Below are 16,144 nucleotides of genomic sequence, written 5' to 3'. Positions count from 1 at the left end.
TTGATCTGTACATACCGGGGGGGGGGGGGGGGGGAGACAGAGAGAGGGTCGCATGTAATTAATTAATTAAATCAAGGGCAAACTGTTATTTTGCTTTAAACACGGTAAGTGAGAATAAAATAATATTATTTGGATAAGTGAGATAATTTTTGCTCATTTTGATCAAGGACCCTATCCAAAAAAATGCGAAAAAGAAATGAAAAACACAACTAACACGCAGAAGTCACGTGCCACCAGATTTTTTCCAGAGAAAATTGACTGTTAACAAGTGGCGGGATGCTGCATTTTCTTACGTTTGTCTCTCTCTCTCTCTCCCTCTCTCTCTCTCCACCGTTTTAGCGGCGATCCGATACCTTCGTTTCTTCCATTACTTCTCTTTCCAAACCCAAATCAACAAACTGGAAAAAAGGAAAAAAGAAAGGAAAACAGAAAATTAAAATAAAAAATAAAAGGAAACCTTTTCATTCACGAGAAAGCGTTTGACAACAACACAAACACCCCCCAAACACAACAACCTCGTCGTCATATTTCCATATCGTTTTCTTGTATTCAATGTCTTTCTTTACCTTTTCCTCGTCTTTTCCTTCGCTCCTGTGACCGTCATTAAAACACACTCAAGATGCATCTCTCTTATTCTTCTCTGCTTCTGGCTCTCTTTGGCATCCATATGATGAGCCGCTGCATTTGTATCTCTGATTTGGTTTAATCCAGAAGAAGAAGAAGAAGAACATTTTGGTCAGGATCGATGGAGAAGAAGAAATATCCGATAGGACCCGAGCACTACACGCTCTACGAGGAGGTCGGCCAAGGTGTAAGCGCCTCCGTACACCGTGCTGTATGTAAGCCCTTCAATGAGGTTGTTGCCATCAAAATCCTCGACTTCGAAAGAGATAATTGTGATCTGGTACCAAATTCAATGCTTTTCTTTATTTTCTAATATTTAGTTTGTTATTGGTAATTTGATCCATGAATGATAACGACTATATATGTGAGCAATAAAGAATTCATTCAGCTATTGCCTATGAAGCTGGTTTCATTTTGTCATTTCGTTTGGGAATTGGAATTGTTCACGGGTTACTAACTATGCAATAATGAAGGGATACTTGGATAGGTTATGTAGTGTGTAGTTTGGAAGATACAGAGACATTTAGCTTAGTTTTATTGATAATCATCCAATTGCAAATGAGATTAGGTATTTGCCTAGATGATCCATGAAATATCTTGTAACATTGTTTCATATGTGATTGCTTTCTACAGAATAATATATCACGTGAAGCGCAAACAATGATCTTAGTTGATCATCCTAATGTCCTCAAATCGCATTGTTCCTTTGTTAGTGATCATAATTTGTGGGTTGTCATGCCATTCATGGCCGGGGGTTCTTGTCTTCACATTTTGAAAGCTGCATACCCTGATGGTTTTGAGGAAGTAGTTATAGCCACTATATTACGCGAGATTTTGAAGGGTTTAGAGTATCTGCATCATCATGGCCACATTCATCGAGATGTCAAAGTAAGCCTGTTTTTCTTCTACCCTAATTTTGATAATAATATGTATGAAATATGAGTCGGTGTCTACTTGGTTCTAGAGTTTTATTTATGCTTTGACTGCATGACTAGTATGACTAGTGTGGCAAGGAGTTTTGTTGTTTCATTACCTTGAAGTTGGTAGTTCTCGTTAAAACCCATCATATATATGACTGTCTTCAAGTTGCATTTATGTTTCAAAAAATATCGAATCTTTATTTCCCGGAACATTTATGATTATTATGACCAAAGAAAAAATGCACTAGTGCTGTGGCAAGTTTGTTACCTTGTCATTTTAGATTTACTATGAAATTTTTTATGAGAATTTTACAAGATGCCTCAGTTTGTTTGTGATGGTTTTTCAAGAAGTAAGTTGCCATCAATGTATCTTTGTATCGTGATAAGTGTCCATGCCGGTTGAAAGTCTCAATATTCAAAATCAATGGGAACTAAGCTAAATGCTCTTTTTGTCGTTTTACTTGTAAATAGATGGTTAGTGTTTTATAGTACAGTGTGACAGGTACAAAATACTCTTGTTTATCCATTTCTATACTACCAATTGAAAATGATACCCTTTTCTTGTCTCCAATATGTCAACAACCAATCTTTCATTTGTGTAAGTATCATTTTATTTCACTCCCGCGGTTATTGCTGTAAATTAGTTCTCATCACTGCTTAATGCCTGCAACGCATTTGTACCAGTATACTATTCCATTAAACTGTAGATCAATAGAGTCATCTCGAACAGAGTTGTTGCATATTTCCCAAATACATATTTAGTTTCAATTTGTATACATAAGGATCTTACTTCTTTATTTAGTTGTGCCAATATAACACTTAATTTTCCACTGGTGAAGACCATGTGTTTTTTTTTTCCTTTCTGTTTCTAATTTTAATGTAATTATTATACAATTGCACACCTCAGCTCCTTTTCTTTGCACTATCTCTAAATTCTTCTATAGGCTGGGAATATTTTGATTGATTCACGCGGTGCAATCAAACTTGGAGACTTTGGCGTCTCTGCTTGCCTTTTTGATAACGGTGATAGGCAACGGATGCGGAATACATTTGTGGGAACACCTTGTTGGTATGCTTGCTTTAGCTAATTTATGAGTTTTCCATTGGTGATAACTTAAACTATCTCACCAGAGGAAGTCACTAATAGCTTCGATTATATGAATCATGCATAAATAAGAAACTTCAATTTAAATGGTCCAGAAAGAATAAGCTTGATTCCTTCGTCTTACTTTAATCAATACCTTTTGTTTTACAAGCAACAGATTCTTCCATTTTCTCTTGTAGGATGGCACCAGAGGTTATGGAGCAACTACATGGTTATGATTTCAAGTCAGTCTGTTTAAAATAGTTTCAACTGTTACCATGCATCTAGTTTTTTTTTTTTTTTGTTAATCTTTTGCCTTTTTATATTTTTTTGGTGTTAAGGTTTGGTTGGCTTAATCATGTAGGGCTGACATCTGGTCTTTTGGTATAACTGCATTGGAGCTTGCCCATGGTCATGCTCCTTTCTCAAAGTATCCTCCAATGAAGGTGCTTATCAATTGATACTGTATCCTTCTATGAGTATCTTTGAGCACATTATGAGTTCATTGAACTTAAAGATCTGCTGGTGGTAGGTACTGCTTATGACCTTGCAAAATGCACCGCCTGGTCTTGATTATGAAAGGGATAGGAAATTCTCCAAGGTATCTACTGAACAATTTTGTATTGATTTTCTTCCTCAGATTGTCGTTACGTTACAAGAAATGCTCATTTGTTGTTCTAATTTTTCTCCTCTATAGTCTTTTAAGCAAATGATTGCTAGTTGCTTGGTAAAGGATCCTTCAAAACGACCTTCTGCCAAGAAGTTGCTGAAGCATTCTTTCTTCAAGCAAGCTCGGTCAAATGATTATATTGCACGAACACTTCTAGAGGGGCTGCCCGCTCTTGGTGATCGCATTAAGGAATTAAAGGTTAGAAAATCATTTTTGCTGATGTGACTCTTGAAACTTATTAGTTATTTCATGCTATGTTGATGGATATTATGTACTAAAAAATGTGTTTTTCCAATTACAGAGAAAGGAAGAATATATGCTTGCCCAAAAGAAAATGCCAGATGGTCAAAAGGAGGAACTTTCGCAGGCAAGAATTTGCTTTCTTTAATCAATGAGAATAATTATGGATATGTAGCAAAATTGAAACTGTGAATATTGTTTGTTATTGTGCTTACTTTCATTAAGGTAATGTTTCTTAACAAGGTTAGATTAGATCACTTTTTAAATCATATTTTTATTACCATAACTAAATTAGTTGGTTATATAAAATTAGATATGTTGTTTATCTGTTAAGCTTTCTTTATAGGTTAGATACTTTTTGTGATAAACTGAATCCTTTACATGATATTCTTGAAAAATCATCATTAATGGGTGATTAAGTAATATGGGCTTCACAATCAAAACCAATTGACAATGGATGTAGTTGATACTCGAACATTTTTTTTTTTTTAAGATTTTATAAATCTAGATCACTATTAGCATGTTACATATGTTTTTTAAGTAGGATCACCAAATCATCACTATTAGATTTATGCTATTGGAAGTCTTTCAATTTTTCATGTCAATTTGCCGTTGGCTTACTTTGAATAGCTTGTAGAATAAATATGAATGAGCAATTAGTGGTCGGAACTTCAACCTTGAGGATACGGTTGTAATTGTATCGTAATGTTACATTTCGGTCACCAATAATGGGTGACAGTTGAGCATGATCATACCTTTTGTTGTGTGTGTGTGTGTTTTTTTTCTCCAGATTTTATGCATCTCAATTAATGTTAACAATTTCCTGTGTGTTTTCTATTTAAGATCACTAGGGCTCAGATTCTTGATATTGACTGTCTTTTGATTCTTACCATTGTATTGTGGTTGTCTTTGAATTGTTTGTAGAATGAATACAAAAGAGGAATTAGTGGTTGGAACTTCAATCTTGAGGATATGAAGGCTCAAGCTTCTCTGGTAAACATCCATTTAGTGATCATTGTATGATTACTAAAACTTTGAATAGTGGTTTTAAGTATGTTTTTCTTTATATTAGATCCAGGATGTTGATGAGCCTACTCCTGATAGTAGTCAGATGGGGAGTTCTAACTCTCTGAGTACTCTTGATACGCAACAAAAGCAATCACAATGTCAAAACTTATACCCAGTTGCAGATACGGTATTTTCTTAGATTTGATTGAATTAGTTTAGCGCTTTCTATATTTTTTCTTATTCTTTTCTGTAAACAGTTCTCACACGTATAATTTGCATACATATCTGTAGTAGTTTTATTTTTTTCTTTTTGTGTGTGATATTGCTTATGAATTGTTGTTTCACAGGAAGATAATGATGTGATTCCGAACCAACAAGCTTCTCTTGCATTTGTTAACACCACTTTTTACGATGCCAGGTATTATTCACCTAAAAATTCTATACTATAGTTTGTCTTCCTAACGTAAGATTTTTGAGTTTTGATTCTAACAAATAGAAACAAAAGTTGATGTATGAGTGAGTTGCAAGACCTATTATCCATAATGTTTGAATATTTTCATATACCAGAGTTAGAAATGACAAATCGGATGATGACTCTAGCATAGCCAGTTCTGGCCATGAACTACATATGTCAAGGAATTCTTCACCTCATAGCCTTGAAAGCAATTTGAGTGAAAAGCCTAATGTAGATAACATTGGAAGAATGATGGATCCTATGGCTGGGAATACTCATCATAGAAGGCAATTCTCAACAGGCAGTTTTATTTTGTCAGAAGTCAATGATACAGTTACAAAAGGAGAGAGGTATCTCTCTCTCTCTCTCTCTCTCTCATTATTGTTTGATTTTTACTGAATGACTTAGTTACCTTGTAATTTATGATTACCATGTTCAGACCCCACACTTTTCCCTCCTGATTCCCTACTCAAATTTTGGTCCCACATTCTTGCCAAGTAAACACAAATACTATACCCCATATCTAACTGTAAAATAAGTTTCATTTTGTGAAGTCACCATGAATTGCTATTTTCCATTTATACTATCATGCTAATAGAGTAATGTGAAGTTGTTGTTATGGTGTAAAATGGTACTTTTGGTAACAGTCAAATCAGTTGGTAGCAGATCACTCTGAAATTCTTTGCACCTTTTCATAGGAACCAGAAATTTATAATATTCACTAGACATTGGATCAATAGGAAATTCAACAAAATTATAAGTGATCACTCTGAGATCTAAATATTTTACATCTCTTTTTTAACAGCTATAGCCTTATAACCATCCTTGATATCTATTGTTCAGCAACTTTGTACGTAGGTCAATTTTGTATATCAGTATTTGCCAACCTACTATGAATTGTTTAGTCATTTTGTGTATTTTCTATTTACTATGACATGTATGTGTATATATATTTTAAGTTAACTTGAATTAGTCGAATCTTCAGTGAGAAACTGCAAAACCAGCCTCAAAGTCATTCAGATGGCATTGCAGCAGTTCCACAACTAGCAGATGATATGCTTTCAGAGGTTCCTCTTAAAGCATCTAAATCACCAGGCATGTTTTAACTATATGGATTTTCTCTTGCATTTATATGGGGGGGGGGGGGGGGGGGGGGGGGGGGGGGGGGTGGGTGTGGTGGTGTGGGTGTGTGTGTATTATATGCATACTTTTTGCAAGAAACCTAAGGAATTACTTCTCAACTATAATATCAAATGTAGATGATGTAGATGCATTCCATGTGAGGCACATCTTAGTTCTTCCATATCTGATCTAATATCTCAGAAATAGGTATAGAATCTCATAATGCATTAGACAAAGGGTTTTAGAGGATTTTGTTTGGAAATAGAAAGCTACAGCTTCTTGGGCTACAAGATAGCATGGCAATTTGGTACAAGAGGATTTTGGTAACTTGCTAGGTCTTTCTCTCTTAAGGTAGCTTTTTACGGAGGATGCCGTTGTATCTGTTGGTATGAGATAAACAAGGCCCTAATGCTAATGGGACTGTTGTGGTGATTAGGGATCAAATTGAGTCCTTACAGTAGTGTGTGTGTGTGTGTGTGTGTATATTTACATATATATGATCTATTTTTTCGGGCAATCTGTTCCTTTACTACTAGCATTCATTTAGCTCTGGGAAATGTGAAGAAAAATTTGGGGAGCTAGCTAAATAGATTAAGGAGTGTTCTGTGTACCTATTATTTCCATGTCCGTATAGGTGTATCCTGTCCACAATGTGGAAGTTGCTTCATCTTCGGTCTCTTTTCATTTCCAATGGGCTGAAATTTTAATTTCTGGAAAAATTTAAAGGCTATTGGAAGTGGTGATTTTTTTAAATTTAAACTGTGTACCTATTATTTCCATGTCTGTATAGGTGCATCCTGTCCACAATGTGGAAGTTGCTTCATCTTTGGTCTCTTTTCATTTCCAATGGGCTGAAATTTTAATTTCTGGAAAAATTTAAAGGCTATTCGAAGTGGTGATTTTTTTTTAATTTAAAAGATTTAGTTGAATATTTTTTGACCTAATAAAGGTCCTGGTAAGTTTGGTTCTATTTGGTTGATTCATAAACTATCTCTTTCTTGTTCAATCCATCTGAGACGAGAGTGGCTCAAGTAATTATTAAGTTACAAATTCTTAGTTGGACTATTGCTTATGGAAGGGCTAGTAACTTAGTACATGTGACTATTTTCTATGGGGAGGTCTAGTAGTAGTGTGACCGTCTGGTTTATTTAGTGCGTAAACATGTAACGAGGAAGCTGCTATGCTGACCACTTTTGTTCATGGTCCAATCACAGCGAGATTGTGGCATGAACATGCAAGGTTGATTGGGATATTCTGGCCTCTTACATATGCATCCTCATGAGAGTTTTGTGCAGTTATTGTGTATTTAATGTCTCTGGTTGAGTTTTACAATTTCTGAAGGAAAATTTTTGGAATAGGTAGACTTGGTGGAGAGTTTATTTTGGGCTTCATTGTGGGCAATTTTGTAGAGATATGACATTTGTTTTTCCGGACTAGGGGGTCTAACCATGTCTTTTGTGATTTTGTGCTTTTGTATTATGTATTTGGTTTTTAGTTTTATGTAGCTAGCTGTTATAGATTTTCTAGTGCCTTTAGCTTTATGAAACAAGTCCCTTTTATAATGTAAACATCATAGAATAATTATTCCTTGAACTATATTATACAAAAACAAATGTGCATGTGTGTATCAAACCCTTAATTTCCTTCTTAAATAATAAGATTATTGTTATTGATGCAGCAAATACTGATGAACTAGATGAGAAAGCAAAGGCACCAGTTGTTCAGCAGAAAGGACGCTTCAAAGTCACATCCGAGAATGTTGAACTGGAAAAGGTTGTTTCAGTAAGTGCCCGACTTTAAACTTTGTTTGCATGTGAAGACTGAAAATAATTTGGCTTTTTGTTTTGCAGGTCGTTCCTATTCCTTTATTGCAAAAGAGTCACAGCTTGCAGGTTCGTAGTTTTGAGGTTAGCACAATTGTGCCAAAATACCTGTTAAGTTCTTGTATCAGCTGCTTTGTCTATGCTTTTTTAGATATAAACCTCGAACTAATATAATAAGTAACAACTTAATTGTAGAGGATTTAACTTCGCCACACTAAAAGAAACAGACAAATAAAGTATCATCTCTACTCCTATGCAAGGCATCTGAACCTCTTTATCCACATTACAGATACCTGACCCTATGAGAGCACCTGACAACTACTTCAGGCACATGCAATTCTCTTGGGGGATTTTTTGGGGAGGAGGGAGAGGGGGGGGGGGGGGGGGGGGGGGTGGGGTTTACATCTAAGATGTTTCCATGATTCAAATTCAGAGCTCTGTCATATAACCTCAAGTGTGAAAGAAAAGCTTTTTGAGATAATATTTAAGGTTGCTATTTCCTGATGACAGCTACCTTGATTAAAAAAAAAAAAAAAAGTTAGGGGTGCATAATCTTATTTTAACATGAAAATCCTCTCTTTTGGTTTACTTTGTCAATGATCATATAATTCTTACCTTAGACTGCATTTTCAATCATAATTTTCATATATCAATGGAACGTTTCTCTGAATCTAGTGTTGCTGAGTTAGTTAATAAGAATATCTTTGTAAAAGGGGTAAACCTATCATGGTATATGTCGAATTTAGAATGGTTGTGACATTATGATTTGTTTTCACCACAAACTAGAACTCAAATCTGCGTACGAGTGCAGCTTCGGAGTATTATGGTCAGTTTCGGACCAGTTCCCTATCAAAATTCTTTGGATACGAAAGTCTTGGTTCTAGAATATAAGATGGCCTACATGCCTATTAAAAATCTTTGCTGATTTAATCATGGATAATATCCTAAGAACAGAAGAATATTGTAGATACTACTTTTACTGAATGTCATATGGAAATGTTCCTTGTTATGTAGGTGATTAGCATGAATCCCGCAAATTCTCTGCAATCAGCTCTTCCATCACCCTTACCACCATCACCACTAACATCACCTTCTGATGTCATCTCACCAGCTCTTTCGGGCTATTCTCTTTTCCCTCTGTTAAACTCTATTTTGCAGACAAATATTATACAAAGGGTATGTGTTGGCCAATTATTTTGTACTTCTCTATATCTCAAGTATGATACACAGTAATTCCTCTATATTCCGCTTAACAGGAGAATATTCTTACTTTAATGAAGCAAATTGCTCCTGGAGATTTCACAGGTTCAACCCAGTGTTGCCAATTCATTTTAAACATTTTTCAATTACTTTAGGCTTATCCTAACTTACTGTTCAATAATTGACTTCAGCCAACCGTTCAGCGGATGGAGGATCCACCCAGGCTACTAATGGGATAGAGAAACCTTTGGTACGTCCTAAAGGCTTTCATGCTCTCCCTTCCAATATAATTTATAAAACCTAATGCAAACGCCAAATGAATTAATATAAGAAGTGAAAGATAAATAAAACTATACACTCACTTACCCAACTTTCCATTTTTTCTATTTTATATTAATAAAATCTGGGAGTAGAAAGTCCAATTAGCTGGTGAATGACTATAGAATTTCTTGTGGTCTCATACTCTATAGAGTGATTGTGCTTAACATTCTTGGGCTCGGCAGCTACTTAGCTAGGCCATGGGGTCAAGGAACTTTGACAGTGACATAGAGAAATAAAGAAATTGTGTTATAAATTTACAATTGAAGCCAAATTTCACCATCAGTATGTTCTTTCTCAGTGGGGGAGCTAAGGGGTACTGCCGCTTGGTAAATTTTTTTCAGAAAACAAAAAACCTTATACATTACCTGCATGAAGAGTTGAATCACTGACCTTTGGTGTGAAAGAAGCTGGGCAAACCATTATGCTGCATTTGTTGCTATTAAGGACAAACAATATAATTATAGCTTAACATAGGAATTTAGCTCACCTAAATTTCTTTTCTTAGCTCCCCCACTGTTTTTTCTTTTCTATATTAGAGCGTAGTTGTTATTTAGCTTTACTGAGTTGATGTTAGGTGATTTTTCTATACTACACACACTAACCTGAGTGTGTTTGGTTGCAGCTTCAAGCTAATGAAAGGGAGACGGAGTTAGTTAATGAAATATCTGAGTTGCATAAGAGGTATAAATAATAACAAACGTACACATGCAGATTCATTGTTTTGTTCTTCAAATGCTAATAGTTTTGGATGTTGGTTTGGTGTATTGTGTAGGCTCATGATTGCCCAAGACGAGCTACAAAAATTAAAATTAGATCCGGCTTAATACTGAGGTTAATATTTTACATGCTTTACTCAAATATCTCAAAAAATCTCATGTTTTAGTCATGGATATAGTTTCTAACGCATTACTTTCAGGTATGATTCCATTATCCAAGTGCTGGGACTCAAGTAAAACAATACTGAAAACTGTAAGCAAAAAGAAAAAAGAAATAATATATGACTAGCTAACAGGTGTATCATTAAAGATAAGAGGCATGTGTCGTTAAGGTGCTGTTAATCTCCTTTTTATAGGTTTCCCTCTAATTTAATTAGCTTCACTGATGATGTTAGCTGTTTTATAGTTGATCTGGATGTAAAGTTGTATATATAGATTACGTTAATTATGTAGCATTTGTTTTTCTTCTATCATACATTTAGTTTTCATTTTCAACTAAAAACCTGCCTCTTCATTTCCTTCGACTTCTGATGATAAATGATTAAATGTTGTCAAAATCATCTTTGCTTTACTTGATTCTAGTAAAAGTTATATTAAGCTATATTTTATTCCAAACACCATTTATTTATTTATTTATTTTTTGTAAAATCCCTACTAATGAGGAGCCATGTAGGAGATGGATAATTATAGTCTATGAACTGTAACTTTACGTGAGATATCAATAATGTACTTGTATATCCAATTGTTTTCGGATCGTGACATTACCAGTCTCATACTTCTATTTAGTTTTCTAATTTCTATATATTTTCATATCTTTCTTATTTTTAGCCTCTCCCTTGATCGCAAGTAACTCTTACTTATCTCATTTACTTGCAATGTTTGTGTTTCATGTTTCTAGGCGCCTTATATTTTGCATGTTTTTGTTTCATGTTTCCAGTAGACCTATAGATCATGGAACATAGGGTGGTTTTAGTTTTGGTTTGTGGTTTTAGTTTATCAATTACGGATATTTCTCTTAGCTAATTTCATTTTTGACCTCCCATTCCTCTGACTCTAGGTTGTTTATGTCCCTGAACTTTTAATCTTAACATGTATGCATTTATACTTATCAATTTTAATCAATGATCTCTGACCAATAAGTTTTTCATTATTCAGATCATCGATCCCACCCATGAAATTCCAGCAAAAAATATAAAAATTTGTCCTGCAAAATAGTCCAAAGTTTGCGTTTCCACCCAACCATATATATATAATGTCGTTATTAGGTTTGTCCATGACCATCAAATTACGGATGATTAAGGTGGCAAACGGGCAGCTAGGCCCGGCATGGCATGAGCATGACACGTTTAAAGTGTGCTGGGATGAGCTGAGTTATATTAGCTTATGGACCTGGTACGGCTCGAGTAAGACATATTGCAGGCTGGCCTATTACCGACATGAAACTTCCTTTCATTTTTAGTAATATAAAAAAAAAAATTAAAATGATGAGATTTGAACATAAGATCTATTTATTCAAAATTTCTTTACAATTTCACCCTTGCAATTCCATTAATATTGACATAGTGAAAGAAAACATTATATACTTGTTTTAACATAAGTATTTTTTTTTTCCGATTATATTTGAAAAGAGAGAAAACCCTAGCTTTGCTCTCCATATCGCCGCACATTTCTACTATCAATGCTCGTCTGGTGGCGGCTGGGCATTAATTACACGTATTTCTATGTGCATATTGCAATCTAAATATTAGAATTAAGCTAATCTTTAAGTCAATTATTATGTAATTAATTCATTTTTATTTATTGTGTAGGAAATAAGCGGATTTGTTGAAATCAAGAGAAAATGATACAAAAATAGAGCAATTCGGAGTTTCAGACAAAAAGACGAAATAGTCGGTGCTGGTCAACTGTGGTCTATGCCATTAGTGAAGCATAATCCCACTGCCTCCGAGAATATGTGTGAAAGTGTATGGAGAAGAGAAAATAGCTTCTTAAAGCAGTACAAAGGAAGAAGAAAGAAAGGAAGAAAGGGGAAAAAGAATGATGTCATGCACCACCATCATTTTCTTCTCTCCTGCGCAGCCTTTTTTTTTTTTCCCTTTCTTTTTCTCTCTCCCTCTTTCTTCTTCCTTTGTACTCCTTTTCGCTTCTTTTCTTTTCTTTTCTCTTCTCCATGCACTTTCGCACGTATTCTCGGAGGCAATAAGATTACGCTTCATTAATGGCATTGACCACAATTGACTGGCACTGTCTATTTCGTCTTTTTGTCAGAAACTCTGAATTGCTCCATTTTTGTATCATTTTCTCTCGATTTCAACAAATTCGCTTATTTCCTACACAATAAATAAAAATGACTTAATTACATAATAATTGACTTAAAGATTAGCTTAATTCAAGTATTTAGAGTGTAATTACGCGCATAGAAATGCATGTAATCTCCAACGTTGGTCGGGCTGATGTTGTGGTGTCGTTGCCGGACAAGTGATGGTTCTAGGGCGTGCTTCTTAGTTTTGAGACAGTTTGGCTTAGAGGTTGGATAGGGATGGTGTCATCAGGTTCAAGTTGCTGCAGATCTGGGATGGATGGGGTCATGGGCACCAGTTTAAAGGGCGACTTTAAGTGGCGTGGCGGGTTTTGGCATTGTTCCAGGCGGCAGCTCGATGGCATCGTGGGTTTTCTGTGTAGCTTAGGATGTTGGGGACTTGTTCCGGGTAGGTTCTGGCCTCGTGCTGGTGGTTTCTGGCAATGTTAGGGTGTCGACAGATCTGGTGGTGGTGCCGAGAGTGTGGTCTCTTGTTCTGTGGCGCCAACGACAGTGGCAGTTGTGGCCAGCTGTTTAGGCTTTAGGTTGGATTATTTCTTTGGAACATTAGGCTGCTAATTTAGTTAGTTGTTTTTATTTCTAATAATTCCTTACTTGTGTCGGGAGCTATGCTTAGTATTTAGTGAACGTCAATGAGTCTCGATTAATTCGCCTAAATCTTTTGAGTTTTCTCTCTTTCTTTCTTATAGTGGAATGTAAAAACCATTAGGAAACTATATTTACTTAGATTAAAAAAGTATTTGAGATTTATTTATTTTATTTTTCTAAGTAGTTAAATAAAATTAATTTTTAATTATAAATAAATAAATTTAAATACATAAATTAAAATTTTAAAATCATGCTTAATATTAGGATGGCCTAGCACAAGCATGGCTTGGGCCATGGGCTGGGCTGGGTTGACATTCAAGTAAATGGGCCTGCACGAGCCCTACCATGATAATGAATGGGCCGTGTCATCCCAAAATTAGGCACGATTGTAAACTCGTCTCCACTTCATCTTTCATTTGGTTTAGCATTGCACATCATCTACTGTACGCAGAGAACCAAGTGAAAATGTTTTAGGGTATGTCTAGCATATTTACTTTTTCTTCACCTTCTAAAGACCATCATAACCTATAGACAGCAATAAATTTGCCATAATTACGAGAGAAAATTGTCAATGTCAAACCCCCTTTTTTTAGATTTAAATTTTTTTTTGCAAATCTAAAAGTTATTTTTATGTGCTTTGGACAAAAATTTCCTCATTTTAATGGTTAGTAACTGTACATTTAATAGTAGATACCAAAGTGTAACACTGTGCTGAAAATGAGTCACTGTAATGATGTTAATCAAAGTTTAGTGAGTTAAAGTATCAATTAACAAGTCAAACATAAGGATTAGAATTTAAAAAATTAAAGAAAAAATCAAAAAAATATTTGAAACCTTCTCAAAGGAGAAAAATTTTGATTGAAAAAAAGGATGGAAAATTCCTCATTTAACGATGTTATGGTGTAAATTAATAATTTGTGCCAACTGCCAAGTAAAAGGTACTAATTTTCACAATTGTAAGTTTGGGATGCAGATCGACAAATACGGCCAACTTCAAGGGCACATTGACAATTAATCCTTTGTGATTTTATGCCAAATATAAATATAAAATTGTAAAGATGTTAAAGGAAAAACATATTATGTGCCTTCGTCAAAGTGATTGACGGAGAGGGAATTAAGCAATTACCGATTAACATCAATTAGCATGGATTACGAACCAATCAGTAGTTAATGTCATCATTGTAATTGTTCTTTCCATTGTAATTCTCTCCCTATATAAAGGGGTTATGAAATGAAATGAGTAGACAATTTTCAATCTCCATTTTACTTTTACACGTTATCAGCACGCTCAGAGCAAATAAGCCCTCAAAACCGTAGAGATTTTTTTTTCTTTTTCTGCCGCCACCAATAAAAAAAAAAAAAAAAATCATTCCAATCCCCAGACCGGCCTCCGCCTCTCCGGCCGAACACCACAAGCCACCACCGGCCTCCATTGAATTACTAAGGGCACCCAGACGCCCCTGCGTCCACCCACCTGCAGTGCCCCTGCGCCAGCAGCACGATCGAGCCTTCGATCCAGCCTCCGCGCGCACAGCCCAGCCTCCGACGCTTGTAGCAGCGCCTCCGACCCGGCCCTGCATCAGCCCAGCCGCTTCCGACCTCTCATCCCCGCAGCCCAGCTACGCCCGGCCCCGCCCTCGCCCACCTGCAGATCCTTCTAAACCAGAAGGAAGGAAAGCCAGAGGAGGAAGAAGAAGAAAAAAAAAGGGCAACTCGGGCCGAAGTAAGGACCCGGCCCAGAAACGAAAAAACAGGCCCAGAACAGAACAAAAAAAAAACAAAACAGGCCTTGAGGCCCATAAAAAGAGAGAAAAAGAAAAAAGAAAAAAAACACAGGCTCAAAAGAGATAGGAAGCGGCCCAAACATTACACGCCTGCATCAACACGCGCGTGCGTTAGGATTGTTTTTCTCGAAACCAAGTAAGTTCTCTTTTATTTTCATATTATGGTATATTTAATTATTTATCATTAGAATTTTTTTTATTTTTGAGCATGCTAATTTATTGCTTGTTATATATGTGATATATATTCGTGGAATCTAAAGCATGTGAATTTTATTTATATTTTCTATTTTTAAGCATGCTTTATACCTTATTGTTTATACCTTTATATTTTGTTATTACGCATGTTTAATTAGATAATTTTGATCATTTTCAGCATGCCTTGTTTTTATGTTTTATATAATTACCTTTAAGCATGATTTATCCTTATATAAATTATTCCTAAGCATGCCTTTATATTATGCTCTCATTTGTATTTTATGTTATGCATGATATATCTTGCTATTGTTATATGTAGTATATAATTTGTTGTATATTTGTAAAATTTTGAACAAGCCATGTCATTTATTTTTATATATGCTATGTTTTATTATTAAATGTGTTATAGTTATTTTGTAATACAACATATAAAATTCTGCTTTGCCATGATAATGAAAATTCATGCGCATTTATACACACAACATTACTGTGATAAAGTATTTTCACATAGCATCGGAAAAAAAAAAAAATGTGTGACCATTACGAATCTTGGTCTTGAAATCTAATTCATATTGTTTGGAAAATAATACACGTGGATGTCTTTTGTGACTGCGTAATTTATATCTTCTCTCTTGTTGATGTAGATGGCTGATCCAACTCGACCTGAATTTGACATTTTGGACTCAGAAGGACTTGAGTACCACCGTTGGGTTTCCGATGTAGAAACTGTATTTGTGGCAAAAGAATACACTGCTACCATCAAAACTACCACTGACCCCAAGGACGATGGACTGTCTGATAAGGTAAAAGCAAACGCCTTAATGTTTTTAAGGCGACATATTGATCCTAGCCTACGCTGGGAATATCTCCAGTTGAAGACACCCAAAGAATTGTGGGATGCCCTTAAGGGACGTTTTGGGAACATTCATGACACTTTGCTCCCAGAATTGACTGTTCAGTGGAATGAAATCCGCTTGCTTGACTACAAAAGGGTCAATGACTTCAACAAAGACATGTTGCGCCTAAAGGCACGTCTAAATTTCTGTGGAAAGGAACTCACAGAAGATGATATGAT

At 35.4% G+C, this 16,144-nt stretch overlaps 1 protein-coding gene across 10 annotated transcripts; it reads left to right on the top strand.

Moving 5' to 3' along the window:
• The first annotated feature begins 356 nt into the window (after positions 1–356).
• LOC112188417 (serine/threonine-protein kinase BLUS1) lies at positions 357–10,637 on the top strand. Of its 10 annotated transcripts, none has more exons than XM_024327531.2 (21): positions 357–904; positions 1,258–1,512; positions 2,489–2,613; positions 2,829–2,873; positions 2,993–3,074; positions 3,161–3,229; positions 3,326–3,496; positions 3,600–3,665; positions 4,463–4,531; positions 4,611–4,733; positions 4,894–4,964; positions 5,114–5,350; positions 5,986–6,095; positions 7,801–7,904; positions 7,973–8,029; positions 8,960–9,121; positions 9,202–9,250; positions 9,337–9,395; positions 10,089–10,147; positions 10,239–10,297; positions 10,383–10,637. In XM_024327531.2, exons 1-20 carry the CDS (start codon positions 746–748, stop codon positions 10,288–10,290), a joined length of 2,124 nt encoding a protein of 707 aa, XP_024183299.1. In that variant the 5' UTR covers positions 357–745; the 3' UTR covers positions 10,291–10,297; positions 10,383–10,637. The 10 variants fall into 10 exon arrangements, 6 of the variants coding, with proteins under 6 accessions (XP_024183299.1, XP_024183295.1, XP_024183293.1 ...); XM_024327527.2 differs by having other exon boundaries at positions 746–904; positions 7,801–7,895; positions 7,973–8,014; XM_024327525.2 differs by having other exon boundaries at positions 746–904; positions 7,801–7,895.
• The last annotated feature ends 5,507 nt before the right edge of the window (positions 10,638–16,144 follow it).

The sequence above is a fragment of the Rosa chinensis genome, chromosome 2, assembly GCF_002994745.2.
Source record: "Rosa chinensis cultivar Old Blush chromosome 2, RchiOBHm-V2, whole genome shotgun sequence".
NCBI classification, from domain to species: domain Eukaryota; kingdom Viridiplantae; phylum Streptophyta; class Magnoliopsida; order Rosales; family Rosaceae; genus Rosa; species Rosa chinensis.
Note: the sequence above shows the minus strand (reverse complement) of the source record. Positions and strands in the feature narration are given on the sequence as shown.